Source organism: Myxocyprinus asiaticus, chromosome 25 (genome assembly GCF_019703515.2).
Source record: "Myxocyprinus asiaticus isolate MX2 ecotype Aquarium Trade chromosome 25, UBuf_Myxa_2, whole genome shotgun sequence".
Lineage (NCBI taxonomy): Eukaryota > Metazoa > Chordata > Actinopteri > Cypriniformes > Catostomidae > Myxocyprinus > Myxocyprinus asiaticus.
This window is the reverse complement of record NC_059368.1, coordinates 10,377,993-10,401,599: the sequence shown is the minus strand read 5'-3', so window position 1 is coordinate 10,401,599 and position 23,607 is coordinate 10,377,993. Positions and strand designations below refer to the sequence as shown.

Sequence of the window (23,607 nt, the reverse complement as noted above, 5' to 3'; positions counted from 1 at the left end):
ATTGGTAATTAGAATACAGTTACATTCAAAATGTATATATATATATATATATATATATGTATATGTATATATATGTGTGTGTGGTATCCTGTGAAAGCTGTTCATAATTTCTTAATACATCAGTAAAATGTATTGAAAAATGAAGTAACAGCTTTATTATTTGTTGCAGTATGGAAAGAAAACATATGTGGTTAAGTCCATGGCATTTTCCCCCGATTCAACCAAAATAGCAGTTGCCCAAACAGACAACATCATATTTGTTTACAAAATTGGAGAAGAATGGTAAGTATCTCAGATGTAATATAAATATATTAATATTATGTAGTGTATATAAAATATAAATTATATATATATATATGTATGTACAAACAAATATAATATACTTATTTCCCATATCATTAAACAATTACTTGCCTTCTACACAAGTGAAACACTGTGTGATACCACAATGTGGTGAATGCATTAATCATATTATTTCACATTTTTAATTTGATATGTTTTCTATTCCAGGGGAGATAAAAAGGTTATTTGCAACAAATTTATACAAACAGTAAGTATTTTGATGAGAAAAATAATACTAGTCATACATGTCACAAATGTCAATAGGCGTAAGTGATGTTTGTTGCATGTCTTAACTGTTTTGTTGTTCTCCAGAGTGCTGTAACATGTTTGGTTTGGCCGACAGAGCATGCAATACTATTTGGACTAGCAGAGGGAAAAGTAAGTGTGGTGCATTTTCAATGCTTTAGACCTGAATTTTTATTTAGCAAATATTATTATTTTTGAATATTTGTGTGGCTAATGCAGGTTCGTCAAGCCAATACAAAAACAAGCAAGTCCTCTACGATCTATGGAACAGACTCCTACGTTGTCTCGCTGACCTCAAAGTATATATGCATATTTACATGACTTCTTCCCTGATGCTCGTTCACCTGTCAAACAAAATCAACTATAATACTTTAATTCAGCATCACAACACAGAACGTTTCTCATTTCATTATCTCTGTTGTTCCATCATCTCAGTGTCTCAGGGAAGGGAATCCTCTCTGGTCATGCAGATGGAACGGTTGTTCGGTACTTCTTCGATGATGAAGGATCTGGAGAATCTCAGGTAAAGAACCGCTTTATTTTATTCAAACGCTTTTATAACACAATATACAATATTATATTTGCAATCATTTGCATTACTTCTGATTCAGTTAATTTTGTTATGATTTTTAAAGGGCAAACTATTGACTCATGCATGCCCGCCGTATGCCCTGGCATGGGGTATCAACAGCATAATTGTGGCTGGATGTGATAAGAAGATCGTAGCCTATGGAAGGGAGGGCCACATCCTTCAGACATTTGACTACAGCCGAGATCATTCTGAAAAGGAATTCACCATAGCGACAGCTAGCCCCAGTGGCCAGTCCATAGTCGTAGGAAGCTATGACAGGTGAGAGATCTATTTGAGCAGAGTTAATGAAAAACAAAACATTCTGCCCATCATAACCCTAAACTGGGTTAGGGTTATGATGGGCAGATGCAACTTATGTGTCTCATTTTGTTTGCATAGATGATTTTTTGAAATGTAAATCAATATGGCTTAAAACAGTGTTCTGGGCATTTTTAGCCACGCAACACCATGTCATCAAATCAAGTCAAATCATTTTTCTTCAGGTTGAGAGTTTTCAACTGGAGTCCTCGAAAAGGCAACTGGGATGAAGCTTCTCCCAAAGAGATTCCAAACTTGTACACTATCACAGCTCTAGCCTGGAAGAAAGATGGCTCTCGGCTCTCTGTGGTGAGTTTGGATGACCAGTTCAATAAAGATTTCAGAACTTCTAAAGTCTTTGAGAGCTTTTTTAATCTGTTCATGTACTGAAATCTACTATACCCGCTTTTTTATTGTGCAATGCTGTAGTTATTATGGCTTGCTAGGCTTTTTTGTTGCTGAAATTTTCAAACACTGGTGGAGATGATCTCTGAATTGCAGGGCACATTGTGTGGAGGAGTCGAGCTGTTTGACTGCTGCCTGCGCAGGAGTATTTACAAGAACAAATTTGAGATCACCTATGTAGGGCTGAGTCAGGTGAGCTTTACTTAAGGATATTTTAAAGTGTACAGTGTATCTATTCTGTTTAGTAGCTTTACAGTCTTTCCAAATAAATGTATTGTGATTGGGCTCTTATTTTAATTCAGTGTTCATCCTACAGACATTAACTGGAACTACCATACTATTAGGTTTTCAGACACTGTAACTTTATTTCTTAAACTCTTCTCAGGTGATAGTGAAGAATTTGTCCACTGGCACACGAGTGGTGTTGAAGTCTCAGTATGGTTATGAGATAGATGAGGTTAAGGTCATGGGGAAGGATCGACATCTAGTGGCTCACACTTCTGACACCCTTCTGCTGGGAGACCTGGTGTCCAACAAACTGAGTGAGGTAGGAATGACACTTTGCTATTGTTTAGTTTCTGTTAGGTTTTTATATTGTCAAGTCAGCTTGGTATTTATCAATTCAATTTCTTGGAATCTATGCTTGATATCTCATTCTGATTAAGACTGAACTGTATTTTGCCCATCAGAAATCTGTTCTTTATAAGTGGTTGGGAAGTTTTACAGATTTTCTTAGCATTAAGAGTGAATGCCTCCATTGGATGGGCTAAGGTTTAAAAATATCTAATTAAAAGTTCAAGGGCTGTCATGGTTCACTCATGTTTAATTGAGTTTCCAAAGTGCCCTTATGGGAGCTGGAAGAAAGTTTAGTGTGACAGACAGGATAATGGTGAAGGGCCCTGTCTATGGTCTCTCTCTCTCTCTCTCTCTCTCTCTCTCTCTCTCTCTCTCTCTCTCTCTCTCTCTCTCTCTCTCTCTCTCTCTCTCTCCCTGCCTCTTTCTGTGTAATGTAGTGGAAAGCAAAATTTGATGAACATGTTGTACTCAAATAAACAACATCACTTTCCCATTACAGGTGGCGTGGCAGGGCTCCGGGGGAAATGAAAAATATTTCTTTGAAAATGAAATGGTACAGTCTTTTTTGATTGCATCATTTTTGTTTTATTAAGTCATTTACAAGAATGGTACGAAGGGAAAGCGACTGGGTTTAATGAATCATGCAGCCATAGCTGAAATAATTAAAGTTGGCACTAGCTAATTGTAAATTGCTTTATTTCCGGTTAGGTATGCATGATATTCAATGCTGGAGAGCTGGCACTGGTGGAATACGGAAGCAATGAAATCTTGGGATCTGTTCGGACAGAGTTTATGAACCCTCACCTCATTAGGTTTGCCTTACATTATCTTCGTATTTATTACATTTGGGAAAACAAAACCCACTGTATAAAAGCAACATGATGTCAGAATAGACCCCAGTTACTTATTGATAATATTAATTAAAAATAATAACAATGATACTATTATTTTTAATAATAATAAATTATAAAATAACATACGTTTTATAATTATATATATATATATATATATATATATATATATATATATATATATATATATATATATATATATATATATATATTAATTTAAATAATATATAAATTAGTAGAGTTATTATAGTATATAAATAATATTGGCCTAGCATGTTTCACACATAAAATACAGATGGAAAAAAAGGCTGTGCAGGTGGTTAAAAATAATATTGGGTAAAAATATATTAATTGAATAATATGCTAAAAAGGTAGCACTTTACAGTAAGGTTCTATTTGGTACCATTAGTCAATATATTAGGTATCATGAACAAGCAATGAAAAATATAATTGTTGTACAACATTTTTAAATATTAGTTAATGTTAGTTAATTAATAAAAATGCAATTGTTCATCGTTAGTTCATGTTAGTTCATAGTTAGTTCATAGTACATTAACTAATGTTAACAAATACAACTTTTGATTTAAAAAATGTATTACTATATGTTAAAACAATAACCAAGATTAATAACAGGGGTAAAAGTATTGTTCATTGACAGTTCATGTTAACTAATATAGTTAACTAATGTTAACAAATGGAACCTTATTGTATAGTGTTACTGATAAAAATAATATACATGTTATATAATTTAATAATAAATATACATTTAAATAATTATATAAATGTATTGATTTATTAATAACAATATATTAATAATATTGGCCTAACATGTTTCACCCATAAAATCCAGATAGATAAAACCCTGTCCTACATTTTTTCCCACTGAATATTCTTTGACTTGCAAATACGTCACATTATGTGTTGCAAATAAGTTGTCCTTAATAACTTCTGCCGATTGTTCTAAAATGATGAAATTGGTAAATTCATATTGTCTGTTCAGAGGAAAAGGGAAGACAACTACTGAATTTACGTATTTTACCTGCTGAAATCATGTCTAAATCTGACCACTAGATGTCATGATTTAGCCTTCATTTAAAACTTGACCTAGTGTTGTCAGTTTGCTCTGGGAACTGCTGCTGCTTTTCATACCGCTGGCTCTTACTTATCACAAATCAGCATGCATGTATAAAGCCTGTCAGGTGCTGTCAGACTGCAGTGCTTGGTTCCTCATGATGGAGCACTGACAGGTCCCACGGCACACAGAGGTAGTGTTTACTCGTCTGTTTGTGTGTGCAGTGTGCGTCTGAATGAGAGAAGGCAGAGGGGAGTGGAGGACAACAAAAAGTTGGCCTACCTGATAGACATCAAAACTATTGCTATCGGTAAGTCTTCACCCATAACTGCTGGTATGGGGTTGATCTCTCCTTCAATGAAGCAGTGATAACGGTTTTTAAATAATAATTACAGTTGGAGGATAATAAGCCTAGAGGACAATACACAAGGTCTTTGAATGACTCTTCAAGACTTAATAGTGCATTTGAGTGACATAATTAGTGGCTATAATTGTTTTCCAAGCAATCACATGTCTTCCTGCTCTTATAGCTAAAGATAGGTTATATGACTGACAAATGGGACTCAAGATTCCTTTAGTTGTTTAGCCGATAGTTAAGTCAAAGGTATTATTTTGTAAGACATTGAGAATTTCATTATGTAGGACAAATGTTTTGTTTTCCTATAGTCTATAGAAAATATTCGTTTGTTTCTGTTTTAATGATGTATATGGATATGCATTGTTAATTTCATAACAGCGGCAATATTCTAAATAGAATTCTTCCTTCTTTCGACAACTTCTGATTTAGCCTCTGATTTAGCCCATGTCAGTGAAATCAAAAATACACAATTAGGATTGAATCACATTTACTCATTCAGAAAAGTCTCTGCCTGACTGTTTTAATTAACAGCTCATTGCCTGTCCATGCAGTCTTATTGGAATGACATCATCAGTGGTCTTGATTACATAATTGTCAGCTTAGCTCTAAATGGGACAACTTTTCCATGTGACCCGTTATTTGAATCCACAGATGACGAAGAAAAAACATTTTAGGAACAGAAGAGAAGTGTGTTGAGGTGACGTTTAGTCAGTTAGTATGTTACCCTTCAATTAGATGTGACCCCGCTGTGTCATCGTCACGGCACTCTCCTTCACTGGGCCACAGCGCGCCATCTGCCACACTCTGACCACTTCCTGTGCTAATTAAGTCCAGGCATGCTCCCTCCATCCTGCAGACCTTTTTTTCCCTTTAGGTGGTGAAAATGAGAAACAACTTTCATCCAATTTATTTTCTTCTGACAGACAGCAGAGTGCTTTTCCCCCTCACTGCTCCGTGTGCTTAAAACCTGTTCTGAAAGTGCAAATTGGAAAGTGTTTTTCCTGTCTTTCTTTTTTCCCCCTTCATAAGTGATGCTTCCCATCAGAATGGTTATTTGTGAACAAAGAGCCAGAGATGCAGAGAAGTGTCACAGAACGTGATTCATGAAAGACTTATTGATTTTTTTTTTTTTTTTGTTAGATCACGGATGTTGGGGTTATGAATTAAAAGAAGATGCCTGCATGTCTTTGTGTGTGTGTCTGTTATGTTTGTGTGTATAGTGATGTTCATGGCAGTAAATGGAGCCATCTCCAAATTGTACATTTTTTGTTTAAATTCCCTTATTACAGAATTTTTCTGATGGTAAATATTTTATCTGTTTTGCTTATGGTAGTTTTGAAACATTGTCTTAAAGCCTCTTACTGTTTAAAAGGTTAACTACGTAGAATGGAGTAATTGACATGAAATTGGCTAAATTGTCCTGTGGTGTGAAATGCTATTCTGCATTTATAACTATTTTAAAATGAATTTAGCTGATTCTTTTTTAATTGATTATAATTATAATTAATTTACGATCTTGGATCACTAGAAAAGAAACCATAGCTTGTACTCGATGCATTAATCTCCTATGACCCATCTTTCTTCCTGTTTCTCAGTGGACCTAGTCGGCGGGTACAATCTGGGCACCATAAGCCATGACTCCAAGATTGACTGGCTGGAGCTGAATGAAACGGGACGTAAACTTCTCTTTAGGGACAAGAAACTCAGGGTAAGGGGCACACATTGCTATTTAAGCTTTAATATCACTGATAAAATCATATAGATTTGTCACTTCCTCCTCTTCTGTCTCGTTCTCCCCATTAAGCTCCACCTGTATGACATCGACAACACCAGGAAGAGCACCATGCTGAGTTTCTGTCCCTACGTCCAGTGGGTACCTGGCAGTGATGTAGTTGTGGCTCAGAACAGAGGAAACCTGTGTGTTTGGTACACCATCGACAGCCCGGAAAGGGTCACAATGTTTCCACTCAAGGTGAGCTCAAATCCCGGCTCAAATCTCAAATCTTCATGTTTAGTCAACTGTGAGTTTGGTCACATGACTTTGTGCCGGCCGCAGGGGGATATTGTAGACCTGGAGAGATCCAATGGTAAAACTGAAGTCATTGTGACTGAAGGGGTTCATTCTGTCTCCTACACTCTGGATGAGGGGCTAATCGAGTTTGGAACAGCCATTGATGATGGAGACTATTACAGGTACCAATAATATCTACAACGAGGCCTCCATTAGGCCTTATGAAGAAGTGCAATGTTTGATAAGAGTATGGATTTAAACTCATGATCCTTAAATGATGTTAATATACTCTGGTCTTGGTTGTGTGTGTGTGTGTGTGTGTGCACAGGGCCACAGCATTCCTGGAAACCCTGGAGATGTCTGCAGATACAGAGGCCATGTGGAAGACTCTGAGTAAACTCTCCCTTGAGGCGCGACAGCTCCACATCGCTGAGAGGTCAGACGAGCAAGACCACCTCCCTTAATGACATGGCCCCTGGAATCATGTGCCTAACCCTGATGCCTAGGAACCAGTATAACAGACTTAATATTGACAGAAATATAGTAAAGGTGCCGTCTTGCACTTCCTTTTAAAGATCCTTTTAGCACACAGTGTGGACTCAAATACTATTTGGACACTTAAGCCACTTTTAAAAATGCATTAATGTAATTGCATTAGATAGTAAAATATGAAACCAAGTGGAATTAATTTGAAAGAAAGCACAAGCACGTGTTCCAACCAAAACATTTCACAAAAACTAGCCATTTATAAAATAAAATAAAAAGATGTGACACCTTTTAATGTTTTGATTTTTCTAGGTTAGAAAGGACCCAAAAACTGCTCTTAAAGGAATAGTTTGCCCAAAAATGAAAATTCTCTAATTTTTTACTCACCCTCATATCAGTGGCGTAGCCACGGGTGTGCCAGGGTGTGCAACTGCCACCCAAAACGTAAGCTTGCACACCTAAATGAAATGGCAGTTTTTTTGACACTACTGTTTGCATCATGTCAGACATGGTATAATCCTTTATTTATATTGTCTTAATAATTAACGTTACAACAGTATTATTTTTATTTTTTTATTTTGAACCAAACCTCCCTGTACTCCATTCAAAGAATGTTCAAAAAAGATTCTTCTGTTCAACACAGTGCATTACTGATTTATTTCTTATACTCAATTAATGTAACTAAAACCTGGTGTATTTTTATAATTTTTTTCTGTATTGTGCAAATTGTACCATCATTTATATTTGTGTCTTTAGCATATTTTGGAAAATATCACAAATCATTCCAAAACCTTTTTTAATTTGATGAATTATTAAGACTCATATTTTTATATATTAACAAGGCTACTTACTCCATTGAATTTTTTTTCTTTCTTTTCAGTCATTTAAACTACACAGAGCTTAAAAAATTATAGCCAAAAAGAAACTGATGCAATGTTTGTTAATGGTCATTTTATTATATTTCCCTTAATTGTGCTTTGGTTCTTGCACACCCAGTTTTCTCTTGGCACACCCAAAGTATTGTTTCTGGCTATGCCACTGCCTCATGCGATCCCAGATGTGTATGACTTTCTTTCTACTGCAGAACAGAAATTACGATTTTTAGAAGAATATCTCAGCTCTAGAGGTCCATACAATGCAAGTGAATGGTGACCAAAACTTTAAAGCTCCAAAAGCACATAAAGGCAGCATAAAAGTTATCCAGACTCCAGTGGTTTAATCCATGTCTTCTGAAGAGATCCAATCAATTTAGGATGAGAACAGACAAAAATATAACTACTTTTTCACTATCTTGACATTAGAAGTCTCCTTGGTGATCAGGATTTCAAGCTCGATTACACATCCTAGTGCCATCTAGCGCTCTGTGCATGCTTCAAGCGCTAGGAAATGTAATTGAGCTTGAAATCATGATCGTGCCTAGAGACTGCAATGGCAGGATGCACAGTGAAAGAGGAGTTACATTTTGGATTACTTTTTAGCTACCATTATGTGCTTTTTGGAGCTTCAAAGTTTTGGTCATGATTAACTTGCATTACAGAGCAAGATTTTCTTCTGAAAATCTTTATTTGTGTTCTGCAGAAGAAAAAAAGTCATACACATTTGGGATGGTTTGAGGGTGAGTAAATGATGAGAGAATAACATTTTTATTTTTGGGTGAACTATTCCTTTAAGAAACCAAATAAAAGGGCCTGGGTAGCTCAGTGAGCAGACGCTGACTACCACCCCTGGAGTCACGGGTTCGAATCCAGGGCATGCTGAGTGACTCCTGCCAGGTCTCCTAAGCAACCAAATTGGACCGGTTGCTATGGAGGGTAGAGTCACATGGGGTAACCTCCTCATGGTCGCTATAATGTGGTTCGCTCTCGGTGGGGCGCATGGTGAGTTGTGCATGGATGCCGTGGAGAATAGCGTGAAGCCTCCACACGCGCTATGTCTCCGCGGTAACGTGCTCAACAAGCCACATGATAAGATGCGCGGATTGACGGTCTCAACTAAGATTCATCCTCCGCCACCCGGATTGGGGCGAGTCACTACACCACCACGAGGACTTAGAGCGCATTGGGAATTGGGCATTCCAAATTGGGGAGAAAAAGGGGGAGACATTTTTTTTTATATATATATTTTTTTTTCTATTAACGGAAAGAATCGCTAAAGTTATGTATCTTGCATTTAGCCACGAATGTTTAATGCATGTCAGAAGCATTAGTCAAAAGAAAGGCTTCAAAAGGAAGCTGCTGTGATGGACAGCTATTCTGTCTGGAACACTTTAAATGCTGAAATATATACTTAGATGAGATGCAGCCTAAAGTAAAATGTGTGTAATCTTGTGCAAAATAGCAAAAACCCTTCACCTGAGATGAAAAAATCTTGTAGAGGAGGATAAAAAGCACCAAACGTCCTTTTGAAAAGGCTTCCAGTAGCTTTAGGAAGCAGTAGGCATGTTTAGAGTTTTCCTTTTACTGTATAAGCATTTTTAAAAGTGTTCTGAAACTGGAATTTAAATTAGCAGGGCTTTAATAATTCAAGATGGGTTTGTTATGTATAGGCTTATCTGCATAAAGCATGCAGAGAAAAAGTGGTCTGAACATGGCGGAGAATGCAAATAAGAAAACTGACCGAGCACACTTCTTGCTATCTGTTTGCCTGATGTCACTTTTGAGAAAGCATGAGCCATACTGTCTGTCTGATCATGACTTATCTTTCCTATCTATACTCAAGGCCCTGATGTGTTGCAGTACTGATAGTTAATTGTGAAATGATACCGCTGTTTGCATTTGACGTTATTGGTTTAAAGGTGCGTTCACACTAGACTTGTGCTTCATTCACTTCCATTCATACCTGTGCGAATGTGGGAGAGCAGAAATGTAAGTGCATGTGAATTTGATTTGTCTTTCGTTCAAGTTTGGAGAACTCTGACCTGCAAATTTGTATGGCAAAAAGATGTGTGACCAATAGAAGTTCAGAACGTCAGAGATTGATCTCTTGGCTCAATACGAAAAATACAAACTTCAAAGCTGCATTTTTTGCAGTGTTGCGTAAAAGTGGAGTAGATAATATATTGTAACATTTTGAATAGTGTGACCGCACTGTAACATGATGGTGATTGTTGTGACTTTCCGCAGGTGTTTTGCAGCACTTGGGGATGTTTCCAAAGCCAGATTCCTGAATGAGACCAACAAGATCGCAGATGCCGTCTCAAAGGAAAATGTACGTAGAGCAAGCAAACAGAGCTTTTTAAATGTAGCATGGAGTTATGTCAGTTTTGACGGAAAGTTCAAACAAATATAATAATTCAGTTTAACGATAGCTAAATTTGCTTAAAAATATTTGATAACCAGCCTGATCTCATTAAATTTACGTGAACATAACAACATTTTTGCAATTCAGAATGTACATGCTGTATAACACGTTCGGCTACAGGTTTCCAGTGAAGTGTCTAGTTGGGGTCGCCAAAAGTGAGTAAAATGGTGTCAAATTCAGATGCGGTTTTAAGGTGAATTTTAGATAATTTTTTTAAAACATACCTCCCTAACCTAAAACTTTTGCCTCAACCTAACCAATGGTGTTTTAAAATATAAATGAGACGTTTAAAAAAGACATCCTTACCAAATCAATGCCTAAACCTAACCATTAGTGTTTTCAAATAGATACACTGGTAGCCAGAAGTTTGGAATAATGTACAGATTTTGCTGTTATGGAAAGAAATTGGTACTTTTATTCACCAAAGTGGCATTCAACTGATCACAATGTATAGTCAGGACATTAATAACGTGAAAAATTACTATTACAATTTGAAAAAAATGTTCAGAACTTCTTTAACTACTTCAAAGTGTTTTCGTCAAAAAATCCTCCACGTGCAGCAATGACAGCTTTGCAGATCCTTGGATCCTTGGAAACTGTCAGTTTGTCCAGATACTCAAGTGACATTTCACCCCACGCTTCCTGTAGCACATGCCATAGATGTGGTTGTCTTGTCGGGCACTTCTCATGCACCTTATAGTCAGTGACAATGTTAAGCTTCACTTAACAAACCAAATAGCTTTCAACTGTGTTTGATATAGTGGCAAGTGATTTTCTAGTAACAAATTAGCAATTTAGCATGATTACTCAAGGATAAGGTGTTGGATTGATGGCTGCTGGAAATGGGGCCTGTCTAGATCTGATCAAAAATGACTTTTTTCAAATAGTGATAGTGCTGTTTTTTACATCAGTAAAGTCCTGACATTACTTTGTGATCAGTTGAATGCCACTTGGTGAATTAAAGTACCAGTTTCCTTCCAAAACAGCAAAATCTGTATCATTATTCCAAACTTTTGACCGCCAGTGTATGAGACGTTAAAAAAGACATCCTTCCCTTATGAATGCCTAAACTTAACCATTAGTGTTTTAAAATGCAGACGCGAAATGAAAAAGCACACTTTCTGAAGCAACCACATCATTTCGTGATGCTTGCATGACTCTGTAATGTCACGTGAAAGCTTGAGTTCATGTCTGGGCTTGAACCATGGTCCTCTGACTCTAGTACAACACCCTATCAGGTGAGCTACCATCCAAGCTATTCATGTTGGAATATGTGTATATATGTAGGTGGGTCTGTAATACAAGCAATAAAAATGTTTTTCAAAAGATGCGTTAGAGTAAAAGTCATAATCAGCCATTAAAATCATGATTTGAGTGAAAGTGAATAAAACATACAGTTGTTGTAGAGCCTCTAGTGTTCATTTCACCTGGAAACTGCAGGGAATTGTACCCGAAGACATGCATAACAAGTTTTGCAAAAATGTATATAGAGTCACGTTTTCACTATGAGACCAGGTTGTTGAAAACAGACAATGTTTTTAATCCATTGATAAGGCTGTTGTTGGATGACAAATGACACAGGGGAATTAAAGGAATGTTCCTGGTTCAATACAAGTTAAGCACAATGGACAGCAGTTGTAGCACAATATTGATTACCACAAAAATTTACTTCAACTCGTCCCTCCTATCAAAAAAAGCAAAAAATCTGGGTTACAGTGAGGCACTTACAATGGAAGTGAATGGGGCCAATTTTTTATGTTAAAATACTCACTGTTTCAAAAGTTTAGTCACAAGACATAAACAATATGCGTGTTAACATGATTATGTCAACAAAACCTAAAATCCTAAAACGACTGTAAAAATTATGATTTAAACATATTTATAGCTCAAATAATACATACGTTTTAACAGAAGAATTAATGTAAGTGCTTTTACAAAAATATAATCTTCACATTTCTGCCTTTTAAACCCTCCAAAAAAACAGGAATGTTTATAGCGCCATGGAGACACCGTGTTGACAGTTTTTGAGAAATTTAACCTATAATTGGCTTGCTTACAGTTGTCTCTGCATATTAAGCTGGGATAAGAGAAAGTATTTTAATACAGAAGTAACACACTTCAGGTTTAATTGACCAATGGCCAATGCCGACAATCACAAAGTTGACAAAAAATCCGCCAACATATCGGTCTTGACCAATATGTCTGTCTATCATCAGCCTCTCATGTAATGTTTTTACCCTAAAATGTACATATGTTGTACTTGGCTTATGCATTTTATAATCAAGTATTATTTACTCTTCTGTAGGGTAGTAATGGTACAGATCACTACCAAGTGAAGGCAAGGCTGGCAATGCTGGATAAGAATTTTAAGCTTGCTGAGATGTATTACATGGAACAGGTAACGAATAGTCTCTAATGTTTTAATACCTGTGTCAGAGCAAGCTGAGTTATATCACCATTGCTGTGAGTAATGTTACGGTGTAACCCTATAGAATGCGGTGGATGAAGTGATGGAAATGTACCAGGAGCTCCACATGTGGGATGAATGTATTGCCATTGCAGAGGCGAAGGTAACATCCATTTTAAATGCAGCATGCATATTTATAACCTCTAGTCTAGTGTATATGTAAAATTTGAATTCTTTAAATTGTGCATGCAGTATTCTCATGCTTAGTGCATTAGTTAGTGATCATATTGTGAAATCTCAGCCTTTTACAAATAATATGTGTTTATCCCATAAAGGGCCATCCAGAGTTGGACAATTTGAGACGCAGTTATTATTCCTACCTAATGGAGACCAATCAGAATGAGAAATTCGGGGAAGTGAAGGAAAGTGAAGGTGACTTTACAGGTGCTGTTATCCTCTACCTGAAAGCAGGACTCCCTGCTAAAGCTGCCTGGCTGGCCATGAGCAGAGATGAGCTCTTATTAAATCATGACATCATCAACCGCATCACTTCTGCGCTCATTAAAGGAGAGTTCTATGAGAGGGTGAGTTTTACCTGAGCTCCAAGGTCAGAACTGACTGTAAATTGTGCATGGAAAAAACACAAAGAGTGTGTCTAGCATGGCAAGATGGTTGTTGTTAAGATCCACCCATTTACTGCTTTATCTTAGCAGCACTTTACTGAAAAGACCAGCTGAGACAAGAATTTCCATGTAAAAAATATCTGAACATCCTTGAGAAGCTTGCAAAATGTTAGGACATTTATGCTTGAATTAAAAAAAAGCTTTTTGCCATTGAGGTGAGAAAAGTAAATGTGGTAGTGGGGGCGTGGTCGAGCGTCCGTCCAGAGAGAGGGAAAGTGGTAAGGGCGCTTACACCTGAGCTAGATGATGTCTAACACCCGTCTCTAATTCCGGTGAGCATGGGGTGTGCAACATCACGACCCGGCCCCGCCCTCCTGTCTATTACAATAAACTTGTTTTCCTTTTAAATTAAATGTATTTTTCTTACCTCACTGGCAAATTGCTTTTCTTGTTTTAAGCATACACCTCACAAAATTTTGTTCGATTTCTCTGAAAACAAGACTGGAATCTTATGACATTATATTCTTCAAGTGAATGTATCTTTGTTTAAGGATGTTTAGATGTTTTTACTGAAAAGCATGACAGAAATACTGAGTGTAAATTACAGTGTAGTTGGATCAGCATAACCATGCTCAAACAAGAATAAACTGGCAAAGATTGTCAGCCAGCATTAGCATCCAAAACACTACATATGGTGATGAGCAGACACACAGCAACTGTATTATGAGTGTATTATATTTCTGTGAAATCTTATAATAAGTAAAATTGTTTAACAGGCAGGTGACCTGTTTGAGAGGATAAGAAATAATCAAAGAGCCCTGGATTGCTACCGTAAGGGAAATTCTTTCAAGAAAGGTATGTACAGTATGCTTATTAAGAAGGATCCAAATACGGTATTACATTACAATTCAAACATTAAATCAGTTGGGATGTGAAACATCAGAACTATAGATGAGACTGGACATGGCACCTTCATTAACCTCTTCTGATTACATTGTGCTTCTGCAGCGGTGGATTTGGCTAGGGTTGCCTTTCCTGCAGAAGTTGTAAAGCTGGAGGAAGTATGGGGTGACTACCTAGTGCATCAGAAACAAATGGATGCTGCCATCAACCATTACATAGAAGCTGGGTGAGTTTCTAGGGAAACAAAGCTTGAGATCTGCAGGTGCATATTTGTTCACCACATCTTCTTTCACTGGGTTTGAAACAAACTGGGCAATTCCATTTGAATCAGGTTGCCAGGCTCCATTTGGTTTGTCCTTATCTGAATTTGTTATCTCCTCCTAACTCTCCTCCCCTGGTGAAGCCGCTCTACCAAGGCCATAGAGGCGGCGATCGCAGCACGTCAGTGGAAGAAAGCATTGCACATACTGGAGCTACAGGAGGACAAGACTGCAGCCAAGTATTACCTCAAGATAGCCCAACACTATGCTTCTGTACAAGAGTTTGAGGTAAAGTTTACCTGATAAAGTAGATTCAATCAGGAAATACCTCTTAAATCACAGATCATCTGCTAAATATGAACAAATCTCATCTAAAAACATGATCTGGATTGAATCTATGTTGACTAAACTTGTCCTATTTTGCTGAGCAACAGGTGGCAGAACGTCTGTTTGTAAAAGGGGATCATATCAAAGATGCTATAGATATGTACACTCAGGCTGGGCGATGGGAGCAAGCTCATAAGGTGAGTCACATTGTGTTCCTCTGCAGTTCTTTAAACCGTTTTGCTTAAAGGCACCATCCCATTAGAATTTGTGAAATACAGTTGCTCGAGTTTGGTTGGGGGTGGCACACCTACTCTACAGTATTCCAAAGGGTCCAAGATCAAGATGTATTGTTTTAAAATATGATAATTGGGTTTGGCAAGCATGATTGTTTTCTTTAGCTGACTTGACTAAATCAGAGTGTTGTAGTAAACTGAGAACACAATTGCAGCTTTTCTTGATTCAAATCCTGAACAATTTACATGTGAATTATGACTAATCATAATCAATTTAAATTTGAATTATTATGTCGCATTCTGTTTTTCCCCACTCGCTTTCTCTTTCTGTCCTTCTTCAACACAGCTTGCTGTGAAATGCATGACACAAGAGGATGTGTCTGCCCTTTACATCAGTCGAGCACAAGAGTTTGAGATAGAGGGGAAGTACAAAGAAGCTGAAAGGTAAACACACTGTAGAATCATTGATCTGATCACTATTGATTACTGATGGCAGGATTCATTAACTGTGTGTTTTATAAAAGACAAAAGCAAAATTTGCTCACTCTGGATAAAGAAAATATAGAGAATTCAATTGATATTTCAGTCACATTTCTCAAAGATATTGCTTTACTGCAAAAATTGACTGCTAGATGTGTTCAGTTACTGATATACTGAGTGTGATTTGTCTTTTATACGGCAGCACACTTTCTGGTGCTGAGTAATTTAAATCTGAGGTATATTAAAAAAAGATAGTCTTGGGACACTGCAATCACAGTTCATTTAAAGTTAATATAAAACCTTGTTTGCAACCCATTTTACAGTACTTTTGTAATGTGACAAATTACAGAGTGAGACTGGATATTTAGTGTGAAAAATATAGGATGGGACTAATATATCCATTTAGAATTTATTTGATCAAGGTTAGTGGAAATTTCAGATACCAGATTGGAATGAGACCTCACTGCAAGTTTGCCAAAACAGTGTCTCAATAGCTATTTGGCTATTGGTTAACCTTACATATTAAAAGACATCAGTGGAACATGCATTAAGAAAGATAAGAGGGTCCATTTTAATCTCATGTTGACCTAAACTTCCATAACATGACATTTTTACATGTGAAACAAAATATTTAGTGGGAAATAACGTAGGGCGGAACTTTTTTTATAGATCCGGATTTGATTGGATCATGAAAGTAGGCTAGTATGTTATTGGTTAATGCTATTTTTCTCCACCCACGTATCCTTGGTTAAATCAGCAGAAAAGAAAAGGCCAATGAATATTACATTTTGTATTACTATTATAATTTTTCATGCACAGTACAACCAGGGACATTTATTAAGAAAGTAAATATGGTAAATTTTGATATCATGTTGTCATTAATCCTTCTGGGCTGTTTAATAAAGGTCAACACCTTGTCTCTTCTCTGTCATTTTTGAAAAACCTACACTTCTATAAGTTGAAACATGAATAAAATATGTGAATGTGTCATGTATTGAGGGCAGATTGCTGAAATCTGTTGGGAGAAAAGAACAATTACATGACTTGCAAATCATGTCATGACAATAATAACCAGTAGATGGCAGCAGAGACTATGTGGTCTGATTGCCTGTGGTAACTTAATTTTAGAATGTCGCATTTTAGATTTAGATTTGGTTATCACAAGTTATGCATTTGTGTTTCTAAGCCTTTTCAAATAATTATTGGTTTTCAAGTTAAACATTTTTTTTAATCATTTTGAAGTGACATTTTTAGCAGTAATGTCACATTATGCTTACAGTCAAACCTGACCATAGTGTTACAGAAGTTTTTTGTTTTTGTTCTTTGATCTGTGTGTGTGTGTTCTGCATTCTGCGTTCTGTCTTCTGGCTGTGTTAGTGTGTTAGTCTCACCCATTCAAATGTGTGTTTGTGTGTGTGTGTGTGTGTGTGTGTGTGTGTGTATGTATGTGTGTGCTCTACATTGTGGGTGTATTGTGGTCTCACCCCCCCCCCATTTCTATGTGTTTGTTCTGCATTGTGGCTGATCTATTGATTTAATTTGACACATTTTAAAAAAATGTATCTGTGTTATAGTCTCACCAATAGACTTGTGTGTGTAGGTGTGCCTGTGTGTAGTTTTGCACTCTGTGTGTGTGTATTCTGCATTGTGGCTGATTTATTGATTGTATTTGACAAATCTGAAAAAGATTATGCTCTGTGTTAGGGTCTCTCCCACTCATTTCCTGTGGTCACAGCAAAGGTCAAGACACGGACTCATTGAATCTAGTCCATTTTTTATTTATTTTTTTCATATTACAAGTCTAGGGAAATTTTGTACAAATGAATTGGTCAGAAATGACCGAACAGCCCAAGTAAGGTTTAAAAATTATTGCACTTTATACAATTAGTATTGCCAGAAGTCTCAAGGCAAAAATATATTGTTGAAATTCACATTTTTATGATTAAAACTTTGGTGCATTGAGCAGTCAGATCTCAGTGTATCCCTCTGTCTATAGGTTGTTTACCACTGTAGATGAACCAGACCTGGCTATCACCATGTACAAGAACAACAAAATGTATGATGACATGATCCGTTTAGTCGCCATACATCACAAAGACCTGCTGCAGGAAACGCACATTCACCTGGCCAAGGTTAAATTGGACATGGGAACTTTATTGAAATTTGTGTTGCTTATAGCTCAATAAAACCTTCACATGCTCTGAATGCTTTGTGTTGTGTTTATCACAGGAGCTGGAGGCTGAATCCAGGTTCCAGGAAGCAGAGTACCACTACCTAGAGGGTCAGGACTGGAAAAACGCTGTAAACATGTACAGAGTCAATGACATGTGGGAGGAAGCTTATAGGGTGTGTATGCACACTATACTTTCAAGGGGAGCCTGTTGCTATGTTTGAAAAGCATACTACCTCACTACTCATACTATTTCTGCAATATATTGATTCTGCAGTAATGGGAAGAGTAGTATGGTAGTATGCTATTCTGAACTCGAAGGAGATTGCATGGCTGTATGCTTGATTTTATGCACCTGTTAGTAATCGGTGTAGCTGTAATAGCCAAACTCATTGATTAGAAGGGTGTGCCAACATACTTGCCACGTAGTGTATATTCTCTTTGATTCGAGTTGATATAATGTAAAATGAAGAGGGATTCAAACATGGCAGATACAAATTCCTCTTGATGTGTGCACAACAGATAGCGAAGAGCTATGGAGGAGCCAGTGCCCATAAACAGGTGGCATACTTGTGGGCACAGAGTCTTGGAGGAGAGGCAGCAGTTAAACTGCTCAACAAGTTTGGTATGCTGGAAACGGCCATTGACTTTGCGGCTGATAACTGGTAAGTCTCTGCTAAGTCAGTGTTTGGACTTAATTGCATTATTTAGTGATTTTGCTGTCAAAATTATATGCAAGATGAGTCAATATTTTTTGTCCATTTTTCTGTAGAAGAGAAAGTCTGTAAAATAAATCTGTATATCTGCGTAAAGCTAATTTTGTCAACTTCAAGGCCTTTGCTACATGGACTTAAGCCACGTCCACACTAATATGTTTTAGATTGAAAACGCATTTATTTTGCTAAGTTTATACCTCTCATCCACACTAGAACGGTGTTTTCCTCCACAAAAAACATCGACTTTCTAGTACCGGATACCACATTTGGAAAACAATGATGATGTTAGGAAATAGAAAACAGAGTTTTCAACTGAAAACGTATTATAGTGGACATGGCCTTAAAGGCACAAAACTCCAATTTTGATTATATTTGTTTTCTTTCATTTGATTTCTTTAATAACAGAACACTCTTTGTCTTCTTTAGCTCCTTTGATTTTGCCTTTGAGCTGGCCCGACTCTCCATGAAACAGAAGATCCCTGATGTCCATCTAAAGAATGCCATGTTTCTTGAAGACCAGGTATTACTGAATTCACAGACATGATTCTTTTTTTCTGCACTGTAAAGGTACAGTACAATCAAAGTAGCTTGTCTGAATGCTAATGCAATAATGTTTTGCAATATTGTTATATTAGATTTGCTATTATGAAATATTACTCCCTTTTTTACTCTAATTTAGGCCCACACTGGGTTTATTATTCTCATTATTAATGTTCCCATGGTGCACAGCATAACTGTAATGTTTCAATTTCAAGGGCAAGTTCACTGAAGCTGAGACAGAGTTCATCAAAGCCGGGAAACCCAAGGAGGCTGTTCTAATGTGAGTGAGCTTTCATATCACACATTCCTACTCAAATACACACTCATCACTGAAATCAATCAGGTTTCAAAGGTAAAAGAGAATTGCCTTGCCTTAGAATTTCCTGTGTACATGGACTGTTTCCTGCACTCTGGCACTCCTGTTACATGTGAGTTGATCCAATGAGTGGCCAGAAGCTGATGGAACCAGGATGCAGAGTGTTGATTTTTAGATCTCATGCAGGAGTGGTGGGCTTGGGCTCTGATGCTACAGTAAGATGTAGGGGTGTACTGATTCACTCATCTCACGATTCGGTTCAGTTTACAATACTCACGGTTTGGTTCACGATTATTTAAACTAAGCCTGAATCAATTATTTTTATTTTTTTTTACTTTAAAGACCAATGCAAAACAGTTCCTTTCCTTTAAAATGTAGGTAAAAGTACTGTTCTTAAATTTTCTAAATGATCCATCAGAGATGTACTGGGACTTAAAATCAGCCTAGAAGATGGCAATGGTGACACCAAATAGAAGTATTAGCTAATAATTCTGCTTTGCTGAAAATACAGAATTATATTAGATACATATGCTGCTCACACACTGTCACTGATTAAATACATTTAAAATATTTTAAATTAAAAAAAAAAAAATTCTAAAATAATATTGTCTCTGATTACATCTAAATATTCTTTTCAAAAATACATATTTAATTGAAGTGCCTACTTATCCAGTTAAATAATAATTATTTATTGATTAAATCAAATCAGACATGACATTAGAATTATATTCCCCCATAGCATTATTATACATAATATTCTGCATGGTATTATCATTAAAGGTGTAATTTTTGAATTATGTCGAAGTAACTTACATTGGCATACAGTGACACCTAGTGGCCTGGAAGCTGTATCATTCAAACACAGTAGTTTTCAGTTACCAGTGCCATTGTAAAAATTTACTATGCACAGTAAACCAGGATTAATTTAATCCATGAATGAAAGTGTCCAGTAACAGGTCAATTACTGAGATTAAGGGAGTAGTTCAGTTGGTCACGTGATCCTAACATGGCTGTCCATATGATGGCACCCACCACATGTAGAATAAAAGAGCTTTTATAAGGTTACTAATGTGACTGATCTCACATGAGTGATCATGATTTCATACATATGTTTCAATATTTCTATTCATTTCTTTAGAAATAAAACTTTTTAAATGAGGAAAAAAATTACTGAAAATAATCAAATTAAATTAAAAATACTTCAATTACTTTGTAAACTTAAATTTTCTCTTGTGCACTCAGAGCAGATCATTCTCGTGCATCAAGCGGACATTCGATCCCTCATGCTGAAACGGCGCATCTCTCTTCCGCTGCTGGTTTCAGTTTCCGCAGTTTCAGCCGAACTCACCATGCAACACCTGTGACTACTAGTGTGCAATCGTATTTTAGAGCTTTTCAATTTGTATGCCCACATTATGTAGGCTTAGGACATCGCACGTATTGAATAGAACAGATGATAAAATAATAAAAAAATAAACATTTTAAACCACGATGTATAATGCCACGATAAACCATTACACCACTACTTCCATGAGATAAAGCTGCTCTGAGGACAAAAGTTGAAGGGGGAAAAGTTCCTGTTGCTAGTTACTGTGATAATGTTGTTAGTTACAGTTTAATTACACAGGTATTACAGAATAATAGCATTAACTGATAAAATGCACAACAGAACGTTAAGAATGTATTTTGTTCTGTGTTTGCTAAGACTTTTAATGTGTTTAATCTAAATGATCATGTATGTACTGTGATGTATGATTTTTATTTATATATATTTTTAAATAAGGGTTCCTCTGTCTCTATTTTAGGCATGTCCATAACAAGGACTGGAGTAACGCCCAAAGAGTAGCTGAGGCTCATGATCCAGAAAGTGTAGCAGATATTCTAGTGAGCCAGGCTAAGTTCTGCTTTGACCAGAAGGAATTCCAAAAAGCAGAAGCCTTCCTGCTCAGGGCCCAAAGACCCGAGCTTGCTGTTAAATACTACAAAGTAAGAGTCCTCAATCAAAAGAGATTTTCAATCAATAGACAATAAAACGGGGGTCTTCAATAGGGGGTCAGGTCAGCGGTGGCACCGCAGGGGGTCCACCAATTATTGTTTGATGTCAGACTAATTTTTGTGAAAAAATATGTTAAACATGAATATAGTATTAAGTTATCTTTTGGTAAAGTTAACTGTTAAAGTGAATAAAAGTTAACAAAGTTAAACGTAAGAGGCTGAATTTCAGCTAAATGTTTCATTGGCCCTCCCCCATTGAAATGTGTTATATATAATATTCCTGGTTCAATACAAGTTAAGCTTAATTGACAGCATTTGTGGCATAAGGTTGATTACCACAAAAATTAATTTGGTCTTGCCCCTCCTTTTCTTTAAAAAAAGCAAAAATCAAGGTTACAATGGAAGTGAATGGGACCAATTTTTGAATGTTAAAAGCTCACTGTTTCAAAAGTATAGTCACAAAATGTAAACCATATGCATATAAACAGGATTTTAGTGTGATAAAATCACTTACTAACCTTTTCTGTGTAAAGTTAAAGCCAATTTTACAACTTTGTTGCCATGACGATGTAATGTCAACAAACCCTAAAATGACTTAACAGCTCAAATAATAAATATTTGAGTTTTAACAGAAGAATTAATTTAAGTGCTTTTATAAAATTATAAGCTTCACATTTCCGCCTTTAAACCCTCAAAAAATTGGCCACATTCACGTCCATTGTAAGTGCCTCAACTGTAACCTCGATTTTTGCTTTTTTTTTAAGAAAAGGAGGGATGAGTCGAAATAATTTTTTGTGGTTATCAACATTATGCCAGAAATGATGTCGACTGAGCTTAACTTGTATTGAACCTGGAATATTCCTTTAAGCAGCAATTAATTTTATACAAAATGTAACAGGGGTCCCCGCTCCTTCTGTCTATCCACCAAGCTGTCCTAGACTTGAAATAAGTTTATGACACCTGAAATAAAACACAACTCTTTAAGTCAACATAACCACAAAGCACACTTTTGATAAATCTGTGTACTTTCTCTGGTTTATGTTTTATTAAACATTTATTCACACTGTGAAAAGTCCCTTATATGTGTGAAATAGTGAATATGGAAATTAGATCCTTTCACGACCACGCATTTAATCACATTTCAAAACTCTTGAACCCTTCCTCAGTTCAAAAATTCACTCAGTTCACAGTCACTGGAAAAGATATAAGACTTCTACTTGTGTGCTGAATGTGAATATTAAGCTTTGCCAGCTTTGTAAAATCATATTTTCCTTTTCCAGGATGCTGGGATGTGGACTGATGCAATGCGGATCTGTAAAGACTATTTGCCCAGCAAGCTGAGCATCCTTCAAAAGGAATATGAGAGTGAGGGCAACTGGTAAAAGAACTCTGTCTTAACTCATAGCATCTTTTCCCCTTTTTATGCTTTACATTTATGTCTCATTCAGTGTGTCTCAGAAAATCCTCCCTTGTTTATTGTTCTTCAGAATCTAGGGCTCTGTAGTTCTGCGGAAATCTAACCGCTCTGAACTACATTCAGATCCTCTTTTGGTTGCTTGGCTTCCCTCCTTTATTAAAACATGGCAGCTTTTTATCCTAAATTAAATCCATAATGAGCATCTCATTAACGCAGAGACACGCAGCAAATCCTTCTCCACAGATAATTTTCCTATTTTTAATGACTTGTGGGAAAACATCAAAGGCTTCTTTGCTGTCTTCCCTGGGAAAAACATTTTGCATAGTCAGTTCAAGGCACACTCAGCAGTAATCTAAGCCTCTTGTATCATTAACCTATTTTCTTTCAATAGCCTGAACTTTCTTGCCATGTTGTCTTTTACGATTGACTTGATTGGCGACTTTATGGTCTCAAAGGTAATTTCCTCTTTCCAACAGCAGAGATGTAGCATGCAAATGGTATGTAATGCGATGATTAGGTGTGCAGTTGTGCGCTTATTGAGAAATATTAGAAAAGAGAAATTGCTCCAGCCAGGTCTCCTAAGCAACCAAATTGGCCCGGTTGCTAGGGTGGGTAGAGTCACATTGAGTTAACCTCCTCATGGTCGCTATAATGTGGTTCTCGCTCTCGGTGGCACACATGGTG

The 23,607-nt window shown here is 36.7% G+C and overlaps 1 protein-coding gene across 1 annotated transcript in view; it reads left to right on the top strand.

Moving 5' to 3' along the window:
• LOC127416181 (intraflagellar transport protein 172 homolog) overlaps window positions 1–23,607 on the top strand; it is a 40,403-nt gene that overhangs the window by 1,262 nt on the left and 15,534 nt on the right. Inside the window, exons 3-34 of the mRNA XM_051655381.1 lie at window positions 170–282; window positions 511–550; window positions 655–720; window positions 808–887; window positions 1,024–1,111; window positions 1,224–1,438; window positions 1,663–1,786; window positions 1,979–2,074; window positions 2,268–2,429; window positions 2,958–3,011; window positions 3,167–3,270; window positions 4,606–4,691; window positions 6,335–6,447; window positions 6,544–6,711; window positions 6,796–6,932; window positions 7,079–7,186; window positions 10,359–10,443; window positions 12,842–12,934; window positions 13,029–13,106; window positions 13,279–13,527; window positions 14,343–14,421; window positions 14,575–14,695; window positions 14,873–15,017; window positions 15,164–15,253; window positions 15,636–15,733; window positions 17,766–17,901; window positions 17,999–18,115; window positions 18,462–18,604; window positions 19,082–19,175; window positions 19,411–19,475; window positions 21,317–21,497; window positions 22,787–22,884. Coding sequence (XP_051511341.1) covers window positions 170–282; window positions 511–550; window positions 655–720; window positions 808–887; window positions 1,024–1,111; window positions 1,224–1,438; window positions 1,663–1,786; window positions 1,979–2,074; window positions 2,268–2,429; window positions 2,958–3,011; window positions 3,167–3,270; window positions 4,606–4,691; window positions 6,335–6,447; window positions 6,544–6,711; window positions 6,796–6,932; window positions 7,079–7,186; window positions 10,359–10,443; window positions 12,842–12,934; window positions 13,029–13,106; window positions 13,279–13,527; window positions 14,343–14,421; window positions 14,575–14,695; window positions 14,873–15,017; window positions 15,164–15,253; window positions 15,636–15,733; window positions 17,766–17,901; window positions 17,999–18,115; window positions 18,462–18,604; window positions 19,082–19,175; window positions 19,411–19,475; window positions 21,317–21,497; window positions 22,787–22,884 — 3,626 coding nt within the window. The remainder of the gene's footprint in view (window positions 1–169; window positions 283–510; window positions 551–654; window positions 721–807; window positions 888–1,023; window positions 1,112–1,223; window positions 1,439–1,662; window positions 1,787–1,978; window positions 2,075–2,267; window positions 2,430–2,957; window positions 3,012–3,166; window positions 3,271–4,605; window positions 4,692–6,334; window positions 6,448–6,543; window positions 6,712–6,795; window positions 6,933–7,078; window positions 7,187–10,358; window positions 10,444–12,841; window positions 12,935–13,028; window positions 13,107–13,278; window positions 13,528–14,342; window positions 14,422–14,574; window positions 14,696–14,872; window positions 15,018–15,163; window positions 15,254–15,635; window positions 15,734–17,765; window positions 17,902–17,998; window positions 18,116–18,461; window positions 18,605–19,081; window positions 19,176–19,410; window positions 19,476–21,316; window positions 21,498–22,786; window positions 22,885–23,607) is intronic.